This window comes from Nicrophorus vespilloides, unplaced genomic scaffold (genome assembly GCF_001412225.1).
Source record: "Nicrophorus vespilloides isolate i.1.1-1 unplaced genomic scaffold, Nicve_v1.0, whole genome shotgun sequence".
Classification (NCBI taxonomy): Eukaryota; Metazoa; Arthropoda; class Insecta; order Coleoptera; family Silphidae; genus Nicrophorus; species Nicrophorus vespilloides.
Genome location: NW_017096100.1, coordinates 113232 through 135243, shown reverse-complemented (window position 1 = coordinate 135243; position 22012 = coordinate 113232). Strand labels below are relative to the sequence as shown.

Below are 22012 nucleotides of genomic sequence, written 5' to 3'. Positions count from 1 at the left end.
AAAAATTTAAATTTTAATGACGTTTACATAAATAATTATTTGACATTTTCGATAATGCCACTTTTGTCTTTTCTTTTTTGTTATTCTTGTTATTTATTATTTTTTCAATTTGGGACGATATGATATTTTAATTATTGTTGGATTCAAATTATATATTCAAATATTCTAATATAAGTTTATTTACTATTTGTATATTTGGTTGTCTATAGTGAAATTGCATATAATCAATTAAAAGGTTATAAATACTTTAGTATATAAAATTATAAGTTATTAGTTAATTTACAAAATTATTTTACTTATACTAGATATAATTATTTAAAAAAAATACTATTTTTTAAAACAATATCACGAAGAGATGGCAACACTAATTCCATATAGTGATGCCACAACAAGAACTAACTGTAAGTTTAGTTTTGATAAGTTGGTATTTTGTAAACCATTGTAAACTAGCCATTTTGTTTTTGTAATGATGTTTTGAGGCTTTATATATATATTGTGAACAATCGTGAAATAACACAGTAATCCAGTAATCGACAAGGCGGCAAGGGACAAGGATTTGTGTGCTTCACTTCAAAAAAATGACGGAACCAGAGACTATGGAATACGAGCCTAGTGAAGAGGCTCCTGCAACTTCGGCTACCGAGGAATATGAAGAAGAGGGAGGCTTTGAGAATGATATAGATATGGATGAAGTTGAAAATGTTCCTCGAGGAGGACGTGGACGAGGAGCTTTCCGGTACGTCTATAATATTTTGACACTCTTCAGCATTGTGTTGTATCTATTGAAATATTAATATTTAGTGCTAGGGGTAGAGGTTGGAGTGGGCCAGGACCTAGAGGAGAAGGACCACCAAGATTCAGAGGCAGAGGATATGGACCTGGAGGGCCACCAAACTTCAGAGGACGTGGAGGACCACCTCCATTATTTGGAAGAGGTGGACCCAGGGCTGGCAACTTTAATGGCCCACCAAACTTCAATAATGGACCCAACTGGGGTCCACCAGGTCAAATGGGTGGCCCCCCAAACCACATAGGTGGACCAAATGGACCTTTTGGTCCTCCTGGTTTATTAGGAGGTCCACCAAACATTGCTGGTGTACCACCACCACTGATGGGTGGTCAGTTTACACCTAATGTTGGCCCACCTACAATGGTAATTTGAGAATTTTTCAATGTCAGAAATATTGATTTATTGATTTTATTTTATTTAGGGTTTGGACATGAATAATGAAATTTGGGTTGAAACAAAATCAGCTGAAGGAAAAGCCTATTACTACAATGCAAGGACACGAGAAACAACTTGGACTAAACCAGAAGGACCAAATGTTAAGGTAATTTTGCAGGATCAAGTGGAGGCGATGGCACAAGCAGCAACCACAGGTCAAATGGCTCCAGGAACAACAACTGCTGCTCAAGCAGCCTTAGCCCAAGCCAACATAACAAATAAAGCTGAAGGTAAGTTTATACAGTTTAATTAGAATCTTTGAATACATATTATTTTTTATAAAATAGGTGAGGATGAAAATTCATCTGAGAAACCTCAAAATGGCATGTCTGGAATGATGCAAGGCCCACCACCTGGTATACCACGATTCCCGGGACCTGGAGGTCAGTTTTCGACACCACCTTTTGGAATGCCACCACCTGGATTTCAGAATAATTGGCCACCTACCACTCCTACATGGAATACTGGACCACCAGGTGCTGCGCCATGGGGAATGCCACCTGGAATTGCTGGGATGCCAGGATTACCCAATTTATCAGCTGTCGACGAGGCAGCAGTTCTTGCTAAGGTAGATCCTGAAATTGTAGCTAAAGCCGGAGAATGGTCCGAGCACAAGTCACCGGATGGACGTTTTTACTATTACAACGCCAAGAAGGGGGAATCCGTTTGGGAGAAACCGCAGGAATTAAAGGATTTAGAAAGTATGTTCCATATATTATTTTTGTTTTTGTATTTATTTATATTTCTGATTTTTTTCTCTTTAGCCGCCAAACTTGCTGCTGCTCAAGGTATATCTACTAGACCAGCAGAAGATGTACAAATGGAGGAACAATCAGGTAAGCAAGAGCAAATGAACGGCGAACCACTGGATCCTATAAAAGAAGAGGAAGAGAAGCGCAAGAAGCTAGAGGAAGATGCCAAGCGCAAGAAGGAGGAAGAAGAAAAAGCCAAGGAAATGAAAGCACAAGATAAATCTCGACCGATTTCAAGTACTCCGGTTCCTGGAACTCCATGGTAAGTAAATAATATTTTTGTTGATTCTAATAAATTAATTATCTCTATTATTTTTACTAGGTGCGTGGTGTGGACTGGAGATGGTCGAGTGTTCTTTTACAATCCTTCTTCTCGTACATCAGTTTGGGAGAGGCCTGAGGACCTACTTAATCGTTCCGATGTAGACAAAATGGTCGCGAATCCACCAGATGCCGTGGGAACTCAACCAAAAGACACAGCAAAACCAACATCAACGAAGAGAACGGGATCAGACGATAGCGAAAGCGAAGAGGATGTTCCTAACAAGAAGCAAAAAACAGAAGAAACTACAGCGGAACCAGGTTCGTTTAATATAATAAGAAACGATATCATAAATTCAGAATTAGAAGAGATTCCAGAAACCAATGTCGGTGCAGCGACTACACCAGCGACACCCCAGACCAATAAGAAAATTGATATGGGTAAAGCTATGGAAGCTGAGGTAAGAGCTTCGAAGGAACGCGCATTAATTCCGCTGGAAACGCGTATCAAATCATTCAAGGAAATGCTCGCTGAAAAAGACGTGTCAGCTTTTAGGACGTGGGAGAAGGAGCTACACAAGATCGTTTTCGATCATCGTTACCTCTTGCTTACGTCGAAAGAGCGAAAGCAAGTGTTCGAGAAGTACGTGAAGGAACGAGCAGAGGATGAACGTAGGGAGAAGCGCAACAAATTGCGAGAGCGTAAAGATGCCTTCCGCAAATTGCTGAGCGAATCCCATTTGCACGGAAAGTAAGTAACTCTTTAATTTAAATAATACATTGTGATTGTTTTTTATTTGGTATTAACACATGCTTTATTTTCTTCAGGTCTTCTTTCAGCGAATTCGCACAGAAGTATGCTAAGGACGAGCGGTTCAAGGGGGTTGAAAAAATGCGCGAACGGGAAAGTCTGTTCAATGAGTATCTTATTGACGTTAGGAGACGTGAAAAGGAAGAGAAATCCCAACGACGAGAACAGGTACAGTTTACCATTTATTCTCATAAATTGTGTAATACATACAAAATGCCATTATCAGCGGATATATTGCCTCTCTGGCTTTATTTTGTATTTTACATTTTATTATTTATTTTACTGATTTCCTTTTCTCTCTCGAAGTTTTCGATTTTTTCTTTTGTGTATTTGTTCAATATTTCAGGTTTACTACATATAGGTATGTTTTTCCTATAAAGATATATATATTTTTCTTTTATTTAGTTTCATATCAAATAACGCAATTACAAATTGTACTCATTATTAGATGTTTAAATGTGTCTAGTATACACTAATTTGAAAACGATTAAAATTGTAATACTTAATACATCTAAACTTGGGGTTCTTAATCTATATTTATTGATTAGACTAAAATTTCCATCATTTATATGAAACATTTATTTGTTTTTTTTAAGAATGGTTAAGAACCCTTGATTCAAACAACAATTATATTTGATTCATTATAATAATGTTATGATTTTCTGATTACTTAGGTAAGATCTCTATTTTGTTTGGTATAGAGAGAGTATAATTAATAATCTGTTTTGAAGCAGTGTTTCTATCTATCATGTAGTTATTATTTTTTGAATTTGCCTTTTCAAGTTTTTTCCGGTATGGGTGATATCGAGTGGCCATTCCATCCTGAGATGCGTCCGTGTGCCTTGAGTTTTGGTTCGCATTGGACACGCCCCGTTGCGATACATGGTATTAGTTTTGTTGCTTAGACGGTACTTACAAGAAAAATAAATAGGTTTACTTAAAAGTATCCTATATATCACAGACAAAAAAAAAATGAGAGAAACGCATTGTCAAGTACCTGACTATAAAATAATTCAGATTTACTCATACTGTTTTACATAATGAAATTCAATAGGACAAGATCAATAAAATATATTTTTTTAATCTCGTTTACCTTCTACGATCTAATTAAAAAGATATATAAATTGAAAAACGTGCATGAGAATTTTTCAGTTTTTCTCATATCCTGTTTTATTTTTTTTATTATTATTTTTTTGCGATTATATAATCATTCAAGAACTATTTCAGCCGAACGCATTAAATATTGTTGTTACGCTCATTCGCCGGCCGTGGATATTAATTAATACTATTTCTCTATCCTTTCAGCGATTAATCATTCTTTCCTTCGCAGGTTTTATTTTTTGTGTTCTCGTAACTATCCATTTTCATTTCAGACTAGGTGCAGTCCCTTTGATGTTGTACGCAGCTTAATATTTATAAAGATATTTCATTAGATGAGCACCGAGTAGTCGGACTGCATTTGTAATAGTCTTTTATAAAATTACAGGTAAAGAAAGATTTCATCGCGATGTTGCGTGAGCATTCGGACATTGATAGACACACGAGGTGGTCAGATATCAAGAAGAAGTTCGATGGCGATTCCCGGTACAAGGCGGTGGACTCCAGCGGACAACGCGAGGATTGGTTCAGGGAATATTGTAAGATACTGAAGGATGAGAAGAAGCGTGCCAAGGAGCGCGATCGTGAACACAAGAAGGATAGGACCGATCGTGAAAAGCATAAGAAGAAGGATAAGGACAAGGAATCAGAGAGGAAGGAGCGCAAGAAGAGCGAGAGCAACAAGTCCGATCGCGAGAAGGAGGATGGTGAAGCGGAGGAGGTGGAGCCAGAAAAGGAGCCGGAAGATCAGGATGAAGGCAAGAACTCTGATGTTGAGAAGGCTCAGGAGATTAAAGATAAAGAGAGGCAAGCGAGGGCAGAGGCTAGTATGCGAGAAAGGGAGAAGGAGGTTCAACGCACTTTGGCTACTCACATGAGGGATAGGGATAAGGAACGTGAACAGCATAAACGTGATGAATCTATACAAGTAAGATATAATTGTTTCATATTTGTATTATTGACTAATTCATTTTCTTTTGAAGCATTTTAACGCTTTGTTAGCGGATTTGGTTCGAAACGCAGAATTGGGATGGAAGGAGGTCAAGCGAATCCTTCGTAAGGATCACCGTTGGGATCTGGCCGATTCCTTGCCGAAAGAAGAGAAAGAGACTTTCTTCAACATTCACATTGAGAGCATTTTGAGAAAGAAGAGGGAAAAGTTCCGCGAGTTGCTTGACGAGACGTCTGATGTAAATTTGACCAGCACTTGGAAGGAAATCAAGAAGGTTATCAAAGAGGATCCTCGATATACGAAATTTGCGTCAAGCGAAAGGGTTAGTATTACTAATTTTTATAAAAACTAATTTCATCAACGTAATTCCTCATTATAAGCTTGATTAAACTTCTAGATTTAATTAGATCTTTTCCAATTAGGTGTAAATTTATATTATTTTAACATGTATTATTATTTTGCAGTGTGAGAAGGAATTTAAGGATTATCTCAAGGACAAGTTGGTTGCTGCTAAAGGACATTTCAAGGAATTACTGCAGGTAAAACTCGTGTTTGGAGTCGATTGAATATTTTCTTTACAGTTTTTTTTACTTTCTTTCTTCAGGAATCAAAATTGATCACTCACAAATCTCTTCAGACCGTAAGAGAGAACCAAAGTCACATGAACGAGATCGAAGAGATCTTGAAGAACGATAAGCGATACTTAGTCCTGGACTTTATACCGCAGGAGAGGACTCAATTGATTCTCAATTATTTGGAGGAGCTGGACAGGAGGGGACCTCCCCCTCCGCCCACAGCAAGTGAACCTAGTCGACGGTCAGTGAAATAGTTTCATGCGCATTTAAATTTAAGTCAGTTAGATATAATTATATATATATACATACATAAAGAAAAGGAAAAAATAATTTAATAATTATAATCGACTGCCAATATTCACATATGTTAAATAGATTGGTTTCTGTAGATAACACTATGTAGTACAATTAATAATTAATTTAGGTATTTTTTCTGTTTTTTTACATTACATTTTCAAAAGAAAAATTAAGATCTTTAAGTTTGTTTTGCATTGTTTCCTTTGACTGTTCACCTTCTAATGAGTAAATTGTATTGTAATAAAGAGTAGTTAAGTAATGAAAATTGAACATGTGACTTTACTTAGCAAGTCTTGTGAATAAGAATAACAGATTTTGGTCATCTATTTACCTGTTTTATTCATTTCAAATTATACACACACGGAATGTTAATTACTGTTTTTTTTTTCACTTATTCTTACACAATAAAATCTACTTTTCTATACAAGTATTAACAATATTGGTATCATACACTTTAACGGGCCATATCCTCAGGGTTGAACATGCCCTACAAATAAAAAAAAGGTCATTTTATTAATTTGCTTTATCAAAATTAACAATAACTTACTCTAGCTCTGCGCAAAATTGAATCCTTGCTTGCATCATAGGGATGGTCTTTGGATGGAATTTCCAGTACAGCTGGGACAGGTTGAGTGTGTCCATCAATCACATGACGAATAAGCTCAGCTACATTTTGGTTGATCAAAATGATATCAATATCATCTCTCTTCAAGAACCTCTTGAAGCACTCCTCAATTTCACTTATGGCAGTGTCTATTTTCATAGAAAAAGTAAATTAATTGTTGTATTTAGCAATATATTCTAAAATATACTTACTTTTATCGACCACCATAAAATTGGAGTGACGATTTTTGTTGATTTCACCTACTCCACCCAATAAGAATCCAACACAGGTATCCTATTAAAAACAGACATAAATATCAGATTGACCAGATTCTCACCTTAATAAATGAATAGTTGAATTCTTACTTCATCCCCAATAACGGATATCAATTTTCCCTTAACTGATGAATGCAAAGCCATTTTAATTGTTATACTCTTCAACAATTAGGTCTAATTTTGTCACGAGACAAGTTCGTCTGACAAGCCTCAGCTGACTACTAGCATACCGAAGTTTGTAGCGAAAGTTCTATTGATTTTAACCAGTTGGACCAACACTAAATTTAATTATTACTTTACTAATTACGACTTATGTTAAGTACATTTTAACTTTACCTGTTAATAAAAATCATAAGTAATGCAAAGTAACTTAAGTAATATGCAATATATTAAAATTCTATTGGTCTTTTTAATGATTGTAGCATTGCCAACATTACAAATTTTACTTAATTCTTATTGATTCTTATCATGACAATACAAGTGTCATAACAACTGTTCACATTAGGTTAAGTTTAAGATATAGTGGAACATTCGGAACATAAGTTTATTTATTTATTTTGTACATCATGGACCTCTCTGTTTTAATTGCGATAAGCGCGCTGCTTTTATTAATATTAATGGCAGTGAATTTGTTCATCAAATTAATACCTGTAGAAGGTAATTATGATGGAGACATATGTTTTCAATATTTTTAGTCAAGTTGTTGCTTTCAATGTCATTTTTAAATTATGTTTTTCAGATGCTGAACCTGAAAATAGACCTAGACCCAGACCAAATCGGGTGGTAGGGGATGCACCCAGAAGGGCCCAAATGGTTAGGAATCGTGGTGCAAGATTGAGGGCAAATGGTAATAAATTTTATATTATATTAAGTACAGCAGTAGTCCTGAGGAGCATTTTGATTGCTTGCCATTTGTATTTGGCACTTGCACAACAATGTTACTTCTAAGAGAGGAGTATTGAGTGTGGGATAGAAAGGAAGTACAAGATATACAAAGGTCTTATTATATTGTGATCTTGTACTTAGATTTTTTTTTAATCTATTGAAAAAGAGTATCTCACATCTCTAGTTTTAGCTTTATAAAGAAATAATTAATTTAATTTGGGGATAACTGAAAACCTTACCATGGTTCTTGATTGCTAATTCAACATTTTATGGAATAGGATAATAGGAAGTATTATGTTTGTGTTACAGCTCAACAGCAGCACGAGTCTGACGAGGAAGTCCAAGAGAATGAGGAGGAAGGTCCTGATTTTTCCGATGCTAAGATCGGTGCTAAAAAGCGTGCAAAGATGGAGGCAAAGGCCGAGAAGAAAGCCATGAGGGAGGCCGAGGAGCACGTGAGAGCGGACAAGAAAAAGAGGGATCAACAAGCGGAGGACGAGCGTAAGAAGCTCGAAGACAAAGAAAAGGCTGAAGAATTAAAGCGCGAGGAAGAAGAGAAGAAAATGCGCGAGGAGAAGGAACGCCGAGAGCATGAAGAGTATTTGAAGATGAAGGCTGCGTTCAGCGTGGAGGAGGAGGGTTACGAAGAAGGCGAAGCTGGTAACGAAGAAAATCTCCTGCAGGAGTTCGTCAAGTACATTCGCGACCAGAAGGTGGTCGTCATTGAGGACATTGCTGCAAAGTTCAAGTTGAAAACGCAGGCCGTCATCGACAGGATTAAAGATCTTCAAGAAGACAACATATTGACCGGAGTTATCGATGACAGAGGCAAGTTCATCTACGTGTCGCAGACGGAGATGGAGGCCGTAGCCAAGTTTATTAAACAGAGAGGTCGTGTGTCGATACAGGAACTTGCAGAGAACAGTAACCAATTGATTAATTTAACGCCGGTTGTTAATTAACATAATTTCTTAGGTATATATAATATTATTATATAAATTGATTCTTTAATTAAATAACAAAAACAGAACATCAATGTACATTATTGCGATCATGATAGACGAATGAAATCGATGGTTTTGCGGCGAGAAGAGAATCGAACCCTCCGTGCAACACGCACACTCGATGCACGTTGCATTCCAATAAAAATTTTGGAAACTAAAAGAAAATTCAACTGTATTTGTATATTCTTGAATCTTCCAAAATACTTACCAAAGTCAGATCTGTATCTTCTGATCCAACAACAACCACGTTCTTCTCCGTATTATTGCAAAGCATATTTCCGTGTAGCCCTAAACTCTCAATTCCAACTTCTCCGAATTTCACGCTGGAGAATGGAATATTGATACTTTTCTCAGATGCGCAGCCGTTGTATCTGCAATTCACACAACATTAATAATTTAACATTGTTGTTGAATACTTACTGAGTAGGATTGCGAATATCGACGATCACTATGTTATCCTTCAAATCATTAATTAACTTGACTACGTCTGTTGTACTTATCCTAGCACATCTTTCTTTGTTCAATTCTCTTGTAGAGATGTCGCTTATATTCTGCAAACGAATTTGATTTAAATAAATATTCAACTAAAATTTATGTCGACATAATTACAAAATCTTTAGTTATTGGGTAATACTCTTCGTTTTGGTGCAATCTCGTTGTAATGCTCTTCGGTGTATTTTTGTATGTCTCTAAAGAAAGCTTCACACATTTCTCTATATCAACTTCAGGCAGATCAGAGAATAACAAAATGCACTCGTTGAAGCCGGACGATAATAATCTAGCCCTTAATTGTGTCAAAACGGAAAGTCCAATGTGGAGAGGAAATGATGAATCTCCAAGCAGCAATTTATCCCAAAGATGTAATATCTTATGCAGAGGGAACACATCTAAAAGTAGATTTTGTTTTATTGCGAATCATCAAAGTATTTTGTAATTGTTACGTGAGAACATCGTTAAAAACCATGGGATGGCGAATAACTCCGGAATAAAATTGATTTCGTACAGGTGATTAGCTAGTACTGGATCGTGGAAGGCGATGAGTTGGGAGAATTTTGCCAAGTATTCTTGTATCACAGTAGAGTTGTCTTTCAAAAAGAATTTGTGGAGGTATTTTGGTACAAACGACGAGAGGCACGCAAATGCTAACGCTATAAAATATACAGAAAATTATATAACATTGATTTTCAGTAATAAAGGAATATACCTTCGTTGTTGAAATTAAGGAACAAAAACGGCGCGGTTAATGAATCCAAACCCTGCCAATAGACGTATTGCGAGTTCTTGTGTACCCAAGCTTTCAGGATTCGTTTCAGTTTCCTGTGGCCTTCCGCAGATGATAAAAATTCATTGTATTGATGACATCTAGGAATATCAACTTCAATCTGTAACATCGAATTTGTTATATGATTTTTACTGAATTTAGATTCTTTCAGTTCACCTGTCGATCTGTATTGGTTGGGGTTTCTTTATCGATTAAAAGATACTCGTTTTCATAGTCGCCTTTAATTCTTAAAATTGCAGCCCAAATTTCGCCTCTCAACCAAGGCGGTATATCAATTTCCGCTGCAGAAATCAAAAAGTCGATTCCATAAGGATACGACTACAACATGAGATTATATATAGAAATTTGCAACTTTGCTTCAAACCACCTTACATGCAATAGCCTCCTGAATATGATTATCCTTTGGAATTGATATTCCGTATTTTTCTCTCTAATGATTAGCGGTAAATCTATGTCATACTTGTTAGTTTCTGAATTTTTTATGATCTTTGAGTTGCAATGAAACAGCGGATAGAACTCCGTCACCGTAACATCTTTTAATCTATCGTATAAAGCTTCTAAAGGCATCAAAGCTACTCTAGGATCGTAAAGCGTCATTGGATTCCTTTCTTGTCCTAGAATACTTCCATCTAACAAAACCAAACTAAATAAATGCGTGATTAGTTTCATCTTAATTGAAACATCTACAACTATACCTAGGCATTGATAAAATAGGTGGACTGGATCGAATTAAACCTTGCTTTTTAAGTTCTTGCAAGACATCGCCTCCAGCCAATTGCCACCAATGATAAAAGTCTGCAATAGTAAAAGTCTTAAATTCTTTAATGACTTTACTTCGAGGTTGTTGGTTTGCTGCGGAAAATTCGTTGAATATGTTCTTATTTACTAGATCCTTAGAATGTGGCCTGTCCTTTGTCATTACAGTCAAACAGTTTTCAATAAATTCCTTTAATCCACCATCCAAATTCTTAAAAATACCACTTGTTACTTTAGAAATTTCTATATATAATATACCTTAAACCTCATAAACTTCAAAGCAATTGTGTTCTCTGGCTATTCTCTCAAACACTGAAGTATTAGAGTGGATCATACTCAAAACCTTACGAATTCTCTGTCCAAGTTTCAAGTTAGCCCACAGTGGTTGATCCAAAACTAATTCCACTAAAATCATCCCCAAAGACCAAATATCTGATCTGCATGATGATTTTGTAGCATTTGGTCCAGCCAAATACACTTCTGGTGCAGTATATATCAGTTGTCTAAAATTTAGATGATTTTAAGAATTCAATTGCATACATCTGCATATTACTAACAAAATTGGAAAAGAAACCAATTTTCCATTACAAGTCATATGGTATAAACCATAATTGAACAGTTTAATATTTCCATCGTGTTGAAGTAGAATATTCTCAGTGCTTAAATTTCTGTGAACTATATCCTTCTTATGTAATATATCCAAAGCAGTAATGATTTGGAAAGCAATTCTTTTAATATCATTCACTTGAAATTGAGACTTTCCAATGCTCTCTGATAGAGGTTTTCCACAATATTGTGAGACAACAACAGTTCGTTCTAAAAAAAGGAAATTAATTTTAATTAATATAATTGCTAGGTTTTATGAAACTCACCATGTTTTCCACGTATTATATCTAAATACTGGCATAAATATGGGCTGGTAAACGTTTTCAATGATTGTGCCTGCCCATAAATAATGATGGAATTGGGAGTTAATGGTAGACCATTGCTTCCACAAGTGTCCCCTTTATGAAGCTTAGCAAAGAACGTTATAGCACCAAAATTGTACTCATCCTGTTTCAATAGTTTCCTGAGTGTTTCTTCTTTGTTGTACATTTTTGATGAGTGTGAAGAGCCATTAACGAAACACCCACCAAATGATCGCACAAAATAAACTAGATAGGCAACCAACTATACTAAATGAATCAAGTAAGTTTCCTCAGTAAGTTCTTTATTCATTTTAAATATTATTAAAATACAATTCCAAATACATATAATATTAAAAAAAAGTTTATTTTGTAAATTATCTTCTTAAATTACATTAATGTTTAACATTTTAATCCTTCTCAGCAAGTGCAGTAAGATGTCTGTCAATTTCATTCTCAGTAAGTTTTCTGAACTTAGGCTCATCCTTAGTGACCACCCCAATTTCAATTTCTGTTGGTTTGAAGTCCACAGAAAGGACACTGGACAGACAACTGATGGCTAATTGGATGACATCGTCATGTTTCAAGTCCTGCTTTTTCTTAAGCTTCTTCTCCAAATAGCTGTTGGCCTCAGTTTGTTTGGCTCCAACACTAACAGCTCTGTATCCACAGTAGTAACCAGCTGGGTCAGTTTTGAAGATTGTTGGACCAGTTTCAGAATCATAACCAATCAAGATCATAGAGCAACCAAGTGGTCTCATCTCAGCATTCTGAGTGTAGACTTGAGCAATATCAGCTACCTTCCTGCAGAGTGTTTCCATGGGCATTTCATATCCAAACTTGTATTTGAATTGGGCTGCCTGGTAGCGAGCTCTCTGTACTTGAGACTTACTGTCTGCAATCATGCCAGTCATCACGCAACCCACACTTTCTGTGAGTTGGAAGAGATGGGTGATTGTGGAGGCAACGACAAGCTTGTCAGGGATCTTCCTCTGGGTTACACATACTGATGTGTCTTCGCCTTTGACGGCAACGGAGGTTAGGCCGGCTTGGTTGATAGCCTTAAATGCGTACTCCACCTGATACAGACGACCCTCAGGAGAGAAGATCGTTATGTGTCTATCGAAACCTGCACTGCTTCCGCGCGACATGTTTTCTTCTGTTGAGGATAACTAACTCTTATAGGATATTACAAAGGTAAACAATTTTTGTCCACTGCGGATGACTTACAAAAATTGTTGACTGTCAAAGAAAATAACAGGTGAAGTTCTACCGCTGTCAATTTTAAGTTTTAAGTAACGTATATAGATGGAGCTAAAGTTCAATTCTTCTTCCATCTTTACAATTAGTTCATTTAATTCATATTTCTATCTTTTTGTTACGTAAATACTATAGGATTACCTCCCAACAACATATTGTATTAACTTCTATATATCAAAATACTAATTTTAACAATTTAATACATCATTAATTATGATCAGAAGAACCATAGCTCTTTGTTCTTATAGTCAATTATAACTTGATAATTTCGACAATACATCATTAATTATTAATAAAAACTAAATCAAAAAAGATATAATTTGCTGAGATAGTCCTGAATGTGGAGGACTATGGTTCAGTTTTCATCTGATATTCAGTTTCTCATGAAACTTGATTATTTTACTTTTCTATGCTTTTACGTTAATTATCTGGACTATTATTAATAATCTTCGCATTTATGTTCTGTTTTAAGAGTAATAAAATTGTATTATTAGTGATTTTAGTGTAGATGAAAAATCTTATACAATTGTATTTTTTTTCTGTTCATACTCTTATTATCAAAGTGAGGATTATAGTTAGCATTATATCATATTGCTTGCTATAAGATTATACTGTTGAATTATTGATCGCAAAGCAGGAATTAGTATTAGATTTTTGGAGAAAGAATATTCCTTTGCATTGATTATATTAAATTTTAGTTAATTATTCCATTAAAGGCATTATAATGATGCAAGAAAACTCGTTAATGAGATAAATAAACAATGCGTGCAGTTGAAGATAGGAATGACTTGAACTCATAACATATTTAACTTTGATTTTCTTTTGCTTTGCGAGTGGGGAAAACACTGTGGGGAAAATCGTTTCTCTTCGGTGTCGCGCGCAGGCCAACTTAATTATGTCTTCGGTTACATAATTTCCGATCCCGGGACTCTGAGTCACGGATGCAATATCCAAAAATTCTCTTTTCCTGGCAGATTTTGGCAGGTCAATTATCCTGCTGCACGCGGAAGCTGCGCCAACAATTTTAATTAGATCTGGCTTTGGACACCTAAGCTTTTCCTTTTTTTTTTTCGAATTTACCACGCAGAAGCGCGCCTTTCACCAACATTGTAGAGCGAATCAGGTACATCGACGGTATTCCTTTAGTTTAAAGCTCATTTCCAGTTCTTTCGAAGCAGGTTATCTTGCTGCGAATATTGTAAACTCATTGCTGCAGCAGCGTTCGCGATGACGATTCGATTCGGTGGGGTATGTAACTTGTTTATCGTTGATAATAGTAATCATCTACTACATGACTTTCAAAATTGTTTACGTAACCTTTTGAACTCATACGAAAGTGTACGACTGCAGAGAGCGATCTCTAGTGCGTAGACTTCAATAAAACTATTGATTCGCTCCTTGCACGTATTCAATTTGTGCCAATTAGCGGTGAACCATGGATTCGAATACACAATCCAATTCGTTTCAAGTGAGTTTATATAAACGTTGAATTTCCATAATATTTGACCCTGACTGTATGTAGGTTATGATATTAATATTAAAATCAATTGTTTTTATACAGTTCATTAAAGAATCTTTGACCCCACTTAATATATAATGCTCATTTAACTCATTTAAAACATTGCATTTGTGTAATTGATAAATCACTGATTTATGAAAATATTAATTTCTTGTGCAATTGATGTTTCAGTAATTAATACTACAAAAAATGGATACATTAAGAAGTCAGAATAAGCTGGTAAACAATTATATTAAACAGCTCTTTAGTAACAATTTTGTTTTGTTTTTTTTTTGGTTACACAACATAACATGGAATGAATTGTTTTTGTTACACACTTGACCCCGTTTTTTTCTACTTTTTATATATATATTTTTTATAATCATGTTATATTGCTTCGTACTTTAATTATTGTTTTATTTTATTTAGATTTTGGCTGTTGCTGTTGGTGTTGGAGTGGTTTTAACCAGTATTGTGTTATACCACATTTCAAAGAAAGGTAATATTAATGAGTCATGTTTATTGGAACAGGCAATGATAAATTGTTATTTTTAAAGGTAAAAAGAAGTTGGTGACTTTGCTTGACCCTCAAGCGAAATATTCACTGCCATTGATTGAGAGGGAGGAGATCAGTCATGATACAAGGAGGTTCAGATTCGGGTTGCCAAGTGAGAAGCATGTGCTTGGTTTGCCTGTCGGGCAGCACATCCATCTATCAGCCAAGATTGATAATGACTTAATCATTAGGTCATACACTCCTGTGTCATCTGATGAGGAAGCTGGATATGTTGATTTAGTTATCAAGGTATTATTTTATTATTATTATTATTTTAATTAATGCGCATTTCTGGAGTTAATTAATTTAATGTAAATTACTGAAAATCATAACAAGATGATATGCATTTACGTCATGAAGGTAATTACCGAAACGACACTAGAATTTCATGCAGTGAGTAATTAAGAAAGTGATTTGTAATGTACTTTACATTGTAAAGTTGAGTATATTATACTATTTTATAGCAAATATTAAGGTTTTACGAAAATATTTGATATTCTAAGCAATTTTAACTTTTTTTTTAAGTCAAAAGTTTACTCATTTCTCAAATTCTTTCTATATTATACAGTAACAGTAAGATTTATATACAGCTTTAGAAATCATACATTAAAGTATAGATAGAATAGATTCTTGCATCTAATTTATTTCTATTTATAGAGCTTTTAGTGAGTTTTCGGTGATGATGACGCAAAACGTTAGAACTCTGAATATATTCAAGCATTTCTTCGTTTGCAAATGCGCTTATCCTCCCGTTTTATCGCTTTATTCAATAGTTTCTTTTGGCACTACGTATGATGACGTCAATTGTATATAATAATAGTTTACTTATTTTACCAATCGCATTCTTTCGAATAAACTTATTTTTGTATTTTACTGTTTCTGTGTACATTTAAAAATAGACACATTTATGGAAATGTTCTATAACTATAATCTAAATATTATTTTCTTTCAAGGTATACTTCAAGAATGTCCACCCGAAATTCCCAGAGGGCGGAAAAATGTCTCAGCATCTTGAGAACCTTAAGATCGGTGATACGATCGACGTGAGAGGTCCATCCGGTAGGTTGCAGTATTTGAGTAACGGCAAGTTCTCGGTGAAGAAGCTGAGGAAAGACCCACCACAAATCATAACCGTGAAACGTGTATCAATGATTGCCGGTGGTACAGGAATCACGCCTATGCTTCAACTGATCAGACATATCACAAAGGATCCAAACGACAAAACTCAGCTGAATCTGCTCTTCGCCAATCAAACCGAGAAGGATATTCTTGTGCGTAAGGAACTCGAGACGGCAGCCAAGGAACATCCCGACCAATTCAAACTGTGGTACACTTTGGACACTCCTCCAGAAGGTAAGTTATAAATTATAACATTTGAATAAAAATGTTAATTTCTTGTACTTTTAGGATGGAAGTATAGCTCTGGATTCGTGAACGAGGAAATGATCAAAGACCATCTGTTCCCACCATCACCTGATACTTTGGTCGTCCTCTGCGGTCCACCGCCGATGATCAACTATGCTTGCCTTCCGAACTTAGACAAATTGGGACACTCCAAGGATCTTTGCTTCGCCTATTAAAATTATGTCCCATTTGGAATGTTATACACTATTACACGTACACCACACGGAGCAAAATCGGCATTGCGATCGATTATATAGCAATAATAGTATTGTCAGAATGTACACACCTTTTTTTAAAAGACTTTTGATGCATTTTATTGTTATTTTTTTTGGTTTTTACTAAAAGTATATTAATTTTATTGAAAGTTGGTTGTAAATCTTATTTTTTATTTTCCTTTAAGCTACAGCAGAATGTTGCATTACATAAAATATTTTGCTATTATTTATTTACATTTAATATAAGGTCTATTAAAGTGCTTCAAATGATAACGATGATAATACAATAAAATTGCTTAATATTATCACTAGTACTTACCTTTAGTTTACTGGTGCATTTCAATATTATTTATAATTTTATTAACTGTGAAGTGCAATTATTAATGCTATGTTTGAATTATTTTGCTTTTCCCAAACTTATAATGCAATGGAATGCTTCGTAAATCCTGAAATTTTCACTGAACACTTTGTTTATTTTAGAATTAGAATTACCTAATGGCATGAGCACTTGACTTAACAGCGCTAATATCAAAACGAGAGACTTAAAAATATTTATAAAATGGTTCATAATATAAATATATAATTATTATAACAGTCATATATAAACAAATAAAACATAAAACTTAGTATAATATAATAACTGATCAACTGTTATAAAGGGCTATTTTCCGTTAATAAATACAGATTTCTTTCTTATTACTTAATATATATTAGTCTTTAAGTAGAAAGTTTAACACTCTTGAAATCTCTATAAATTATACAAATTTTGTGCATTAAAGAAAATAGTTCTTCAGTGTCACATTTAAGTTCAAGTCAAATTAGGATTTGTTTTCTCTTTGGCCATATCTCTACCCCTTTCGGCCCCCACAAAATTTTTGTTGGGTTTTGGGAATCGAACCAACAACCTTTCGTATCAGATTTACTTTGAAGTAAGGTTGGTTGCATGCATTATTTAACCGTATTATAAAGTTTATATTTTTTGCTGTATGAAAAATTATGTTTAAATTTAAGTATTTGAACATAAAATGTGTATTTTGTGCTTTTCTTGAGATATTAATATGCATATTTTTTTGTATTTCATTTTCACCGTCGCATCCACCATCGATTTTTAAGTTCATCATTTTCTTCAGTTTTATATTGAATTTTTATGCAGTACAGAATTTATTTATTAATTGTTTGACAAAATTATATTATTTATTAGCTCTATCATATGATCTTCAACTATGTTATTGAATTCAGTTACAAGTTTGAAATCTTTTAAAGGTTTCTGTATTTGTTTAAAAATGATTTTGGAAAATTGTTGAACTATGTGCTTAGTAAATGATACATTAATAAGAAATATCCATTGGGTTAATGCAAATTTTACTAAAAGCTTAATAAAACCAAATTATTCGTTGTTGTTCTTTGTGTATCTTAAAAAGTGCAGTCGTTGTCCGCATGTCGGTTTAACGTAGCAAGCTTTCAGAGTAAAATGTTACATACACGTTTCTCCTCAGAGAGGGATAACTAAACCGAACTAACCACTAACATCGCCATTAGTCACATCAAAGTAATTCCACTTTACTACACTCCGTTTCACGTAAGAGCATTACCTAACTGCATCAGCTCTCTCCGTTCATCTACACTTTTTCGTTCACCGGTATTACATAAACGGATTATGTTCAGTTATTTTCTCAACGAATCAGTAATATTAATAAACTTGTGTTTTTTTTGTGTGCAGAAAATGCAAAAGTTTGGACGTGGCTCGTAAATATCCATGATGCCTGGATTTTTGCTGTAATATATATTATGATGCGCATGCAATAAACGTCAGGCAGACAGTTACGTGTAACATATTTATCGTTTAAATTTCTTCTGCGTCACAATACATGATTGGTTGTTTTATCTGCATACATTCCATGTAATATTTTTTCTTTAATTCGAAATTGGGTATATCGCTGGGATTTCTGCATTTACCGTAATGCAGAAATAGAAAATCATTGCAGTCAATTACTCCATCACAATTGCAATCCTAAACACACAGAAAATAATTATACAAATCAATATAATTTTTAAAATTATGACTAAAACTAAAGTCTAAAACGAAAGTGCATTCTTAGATTGGTTCTTGTTATCATATTTAATTGGATTTTTCAGATATTCAATTTTTTTTTTAATACAAATTTACGTTTTGTTTATTTGTCTTACGTTCAGCAGATATGCAATTATAATAAATATGAGTTAATATTGAGGAACTTACGTGTTGTCCAACATTAATTATATAATTTTCAATGGTTTCGTAGATACAGTCGTCATTGTTTTGGCATAATTCGAAAGCTTCTCTATCGGTTGTGTGTGCACCGATATGTGGAGAATCTGCAGCCCTCCAATAATCAAATGTTATTGAGAACTTCGCACAATTCTTCATGAGGTAGCACAAACTCACGGAGTGGCATATGCATTTGATGCAACTGCGAAAATTGTATATTGTTAAGTCAACTGTAAAGAAAAGACTTAAATTTATTTCATATTTGTGTTTCTTTTTCTATAAATACCCTGTGTTGTTATTAAAATAAGCACTAAAAACGTAGCGAGTTTCATTGTTGCGCACTATAGTATTTTTCATCAACTAATATTCATTTATAAATAAATCTGTCTTGATACACAGCTTCTTATCAATAAAAGTTAAAGGTCAAGGAAATGTTGTTTATTGTATCAGAAACGAATATGAATTTTCGTCAAAGTTTTTAAATTCTCTTCGTATTATTTTTTAAATCAAATTCTATTTTTAATTTTAAATTAAAAGTTTTTTTGACAATAGTTACTAATGATACTCCAATTATTTAGTATGATTTAAACACGACTTTCTACATCTAAATATATCAAAAATTACAACTAATGAAAGAAAACAAACTGTTAAATTATAAAGTTGATCTGATATATTTTTGTACATATTTATATAATGATGAGAAATATTTATCCAACGTTTGTAAACCCTTTTGTAGTCGTACTACAAGAAATTTACTTTTCACCGCTTTGGCATATGATGACAGCTGTCATTTCTCGATTCTTTAACATTTCAGTCTAATTCATTTTTCGGATCCTTTTTATTTTATAATAATCAATTGAAATTATATTTTTTTATCGATGAAATATTTGTATAAAAATAATGTTCTTAAGATGTTAGTTTAAACGGCATCAGGTATACAGCTTCCAGTTGGCATATCCATTTTTTCTTTAGCGCAATTGTTGTATCTCCACTGTCTTCTAGCCAATTCTGGAATCAGGGACATATTTTGGCAAGCGCCGAAGTGGATGGCCAACATGTCTTCAGCATTGAAGTCCCCGTCACAGTTGCAGTCCTGAAATGAGTATTTATATATATATATATATTATATAAGATGAATGAAGAATTCCTATACCATTTCGCCTTGGGCTTGCACGTAGTTGTTAATTGTATTCAGAACGCAATTATTGTTAAGTATGCAGGCTCTGTAGGCTTTCTGATCGGGAATCTGATCCACGGAAAGAACCGGGCTTCCGGCCTTTTGCCAATATTCGTAGTTTACGGAGTATTTGGCGCAGTTAGTCAAAAAGTAACATCCGGAAACTGCATGGCAAAGGCAACGAATATCCTTGTGCACTTGGGTGTCTATCAAACTCGGAAGAGCTAACAAATAAGTGTTAACGCAGGAATTCTCGTTCGGTCTTCATGCACTTACCATAGGCAGCTACCAAACATAGGCATAGAATTAATATACAATTCGACGTCTTCATGGTGATGATCTTTGTAGTACTCTGATTAATGTATATGCGACTTTACTTATATACACAGGTCAATCAAAGGTTAACATTGATAAATAATTTTATTCGCTATATATAATATTTGAAATACATTTATCAATAAGACATTCAAATAGGAGAGTATAAAGTATCTGATATATTAAAAAATGCAGATTTACATTTTTAATACAATTGTTGTTTCCAATTGCTACTTACTTATGTATTGGAAACAACGAAATGTAATTATACTATCATAGTTTGATAACATGGATATAAGACATCTTGTAAGGCTTCCTCAAATAATCAGATTTATCTAGCTACAATTATAAAGATAATTCATGCACGTGCCAAATAATTTGAGCATTTTTATCTGTTTCTTTCAAATGTATTTAAGTACAATTTTAAGTATACAGCAATACTTCATATAGTGCGGTTTCAATCAGTGCCAATTCCTTATAGTACAGTTTGAAAATTTCTAAACAAAGAAAATTTTAATTGAGCAAAATTAAAATAAATTATAAAAAAAAGTTATTAAACATAATTACACATAAATGATCAGTTTATACTTGATTGTATAAATCTCTTTTTGATATAATGACGAGGGACAACTAAACCAGCATTTCTGAACCTATCTTTTTCGGTGTGCAACTTCTTGTTGCCAGTTCTTCGCTTTGACACATGATGGCAGCAGTCATTTCGCGACTATTAAAATTTTAACGCAATATAAACTATTTCAGTCTAATACGTTTTTCTTATCCTTTTTATTGTTTTCAATTTTTTTACTACATTTTGGTTGAATACTTTAATAATCAATTCAAATTACTTTTTGTAACCTTTGTCTTATCATCGGTATGTTTTCAATGTTGTTTTAAACGGCATCTGGTAAACAGTTTGTAGTTGGCATATTCATACTTCCTTTGGTGCAATTACTGTATCTCTACTGTCTTTTACCTAATTCTTGAATCAGTTATGTCATGGCTAGCGTCGATGTGAATTGCCAACATGTCTTCAGCATTGAACAGTTGCAGTCCTGAAATGCATATTTTATTTATACATTATATACGATTGTATGAAAAAGATTTCCTGTAACATTTCGCTTTGGGCTTGCATGTAGTTGTTAATCGTATTCAGAATGCAATTGTTGTTAAGTATACAGGCTTTGTAGGCATTCTGATCTGGAACCTGATCCACGGAAACAACAGGGTTTTCGGCCTTTTGCCAATGTTCGTAGTTTACGGAAAATTACGGCGCAATTAGTCAAGTAGTAACATCCGGTAACTGCATAGCAAAGGCAACGAGTATCCTTATGTACTTTGGAGTCTATCAAACTCGGAAGCGCTGACAAACAAGTGTTATCGCTGATTTAGGCATTCTCCTTCGGTCTTCATAGACTTACCATAGGCAGCTACCAAACAAAGGCACAGAATGAATATACAATTTGACATCTTCATGGTGATGATCTTTGTCGTATTCTGGTTAATGTATATGCAAATTTACTTATAAACACAGGTCAACGAAAGGTTAATAATTATAAATTTATTTACATTCGTTTTATGAATTATCAATTAGGAAAGCATCTAATATATAACAAAATGCAGATTTATATATTTTTATATTAATTGTTGTTCCTAATGG

General features: G+C 34.1%; 8 protein-coding genes across 13 annotated transcripts; 3 read left to right on the top strand and 5 right to left on the bottom strand.

Annotated features, from left to right (window-relative positions):
- The first annotated feature begins 435 nt into the window (after positions 1-435).
- Positions 436-6082, top strand: LOC108569576 (transcription elongation regulator 1). Of its 3 annotated transcripts, none has more exons than XM_017931172.1 (12): positions 436-736; positions 808-1153; positions 1212-1455; positions 1513-1926; positions 1990-2239; positions 2300-2559; positions 2599-2989; positions 3067-3217; positions 4536-5075; positions 5131-5421; positions 5564-5638; positions 5704-6082. In XM_017931172.1, exons 1-12 carry the CDS (start codon positions 579-581, stop codon positions 5926-5928), a joined length of 3345 nt encoding a protein of 1114 aa, XP_017786661.1. In that variant the 5' UTR covers positions 436-578; the 3' UTR covers positions 5929-6082. The 3 variants fall into 3 exon arrangements, with proteins under 3 accessions (XP_017786661.1, XP_017786660.1, XP_017786659.1); XM_017931171.1 differs by having other exon boundaries at positions 802-1153; positions 2605-2989; XM_017931170.1 differs by having other exon boundaries at positions 802-1153.
- A 214-nt stretch (positions 6083-6296) lies between these two features.
- LOC108569577 (V-type proton ATPase subunit F 1) lies at positions 6297-7080 on the bottom strand. Its single transcript, XM_017931173.1, has 4 exons — positions 6941-7080; positions 6788-6869; positions 6519-6724; positions 6297-6458 (listed from the first exon to the last, which is right to left on the bottom strand). Exons 1-4 carry the CDS (start codon positions 6992-6994, stop codon positions 6426-6428), a joined length of 375 nt encoding a protein of 124 aa, XP_017786662.1. The 5' UTR covers positions 6995-7080; the 3' UTR covers positions 6297-6425.
- A 238-nt stretch (positions 7081-7318) lies between these two features.
- LOC108569585 (DDRGK domain-containing protein 1) lies at positions 7319-8728 on the top strand. The gene is made up of 3 exons (XM_017931188.1): positions 7319-7507; positions 7590-7697; positions 8045-8728. Exons 1-3 carry the CDS (start codon positions 7417-7419, stop codon positions 8695-8697), a joined length of 852 nt encoding a protein of 283 aa, XP_017786677.1. The 5' UTR covers positions 7319-7416; the 3' UTR covers positions 8698-8728.
- Positions 8713-11929, bottom strand: LOC108569584 (TBC domain-containing protein kinase-like protein). The gene is made up of 12 exons (XM_017931186.1): positions 11650-11929; positions 11335-11593; positions 11043-11280; positions 10717-10988; positions 10394-10664; positions 10178-10339; positions 9944-10121; positions 9681-9887; positions 9349-9626; positions 9160-9290; positions 8948-9110; positions 8713-8893 (listed from the first exon to the last, which is right to left on the bottom strand). The coding sequence occupies exons 1-12, from the start codon at positions 11870-11872 to the stop codon at positions 8768-8770; spliced, it is 2508 nt and encodes an 835-aa protein (XP_017786675.1). The 5' UTR covers positions 11873-11929; the 3' UTR covers positions 8713-8767.
- Positions 11930-12030: 101 nt separating this feature from the next.
- Positions 12031-12966, bottom strand: LOC108569556 (proteasome subunit alpha type-6-like). Its single transcript, XM_017931144.1, has one exon. It carries the CDS (start codon positions 12831-12833, stop codon positions 12093-12095), a length of 741 nt encoding a protein of 246 aa, XP_017786633.1. The 5' UTR covers positions 12834-12966; the 3' UTR covers positions 12031-12092.
- Positions 12967-13859: 893 nt separating this feature from the next.
- On the top strand, positions 13860-16764 carry LOC108569590 (NADH-cytochrome b5 reductase 3). 4 transcript variants are annotated; one of them, XM_017931194.1, is made up of 6 exons: positions 13860-14190; positions 14633-14680; positions 14870-14939; positions 14998-15245; positions 15950-16349; positions 16404-16764. In XM_017931194.1, exons 2-6 carry the CDS (start codon positions 14651-14653, stop codon positions 16574-16576), a joined length of 921 nt encoding a protein of 306 aa, XP_017786683.1. In that variant the 5' UTR covers positions 13860-14190; positions 14633-14650; the 3' UTR covers positions 16577-16764. The 4 variants fall into 4 exon arrangements, with proteins under 4 accessions (XP_017786683.1, XP_017786686.1, XP_017786682.1 ...); XM_017931196.1 differs by lacking the exon at positions 13860-14190 and adding an exon at positions 14288-14410; XM_017931197.1 differs by lacking the exon at positions 14633-14680 and having other exon boundaries at positions 13861-14190.
- A 1672-nt stretch (positions 16765-18436) lies between these two features.
- Positions 18437-19218, bottom strand: LOC108569557. The gene is made up of 3 exons (XM_017931145.1): positions 19150-19218; positions 18855-19093; positions 18437-18626 (listed from the first exon to the last, which is right to left on the bottom strand). The coding sequence occupies exons 1-3, from the start codon at positions 19193-19195 to the stop codon at positions 18459-18461; spliced, it is 453 nt and encodes a 150-aa protein (XP_017786634.1). The 5' UTR covers positions 19196-19218; the 3' UTR covers positions 18437-18458.
- Positions 19219-19510: 292 nt separating this feature from the next.
- Positions 19511-20417, bottom strand: LOC108569559. The gene is made up of 3 exons (XM_017931147.1): positions 20317-20417; positions 20017-20264; positions 19511-19956 (listed from the first exon to the last, which is right to left on the bottom strand). Exons 1-3 carry the CDS (start codon positions 20369-20371, stop codon positions 19783-19785), a joined length of 477 nt encoding a protein of 158 aa, XP_017786636.1. The 5' UTR covers positions 20372-20417; the 3' UTR covers positions 19511-19782.
- Positions 20418-22012: the final 1595 nt, after the last annotated feature.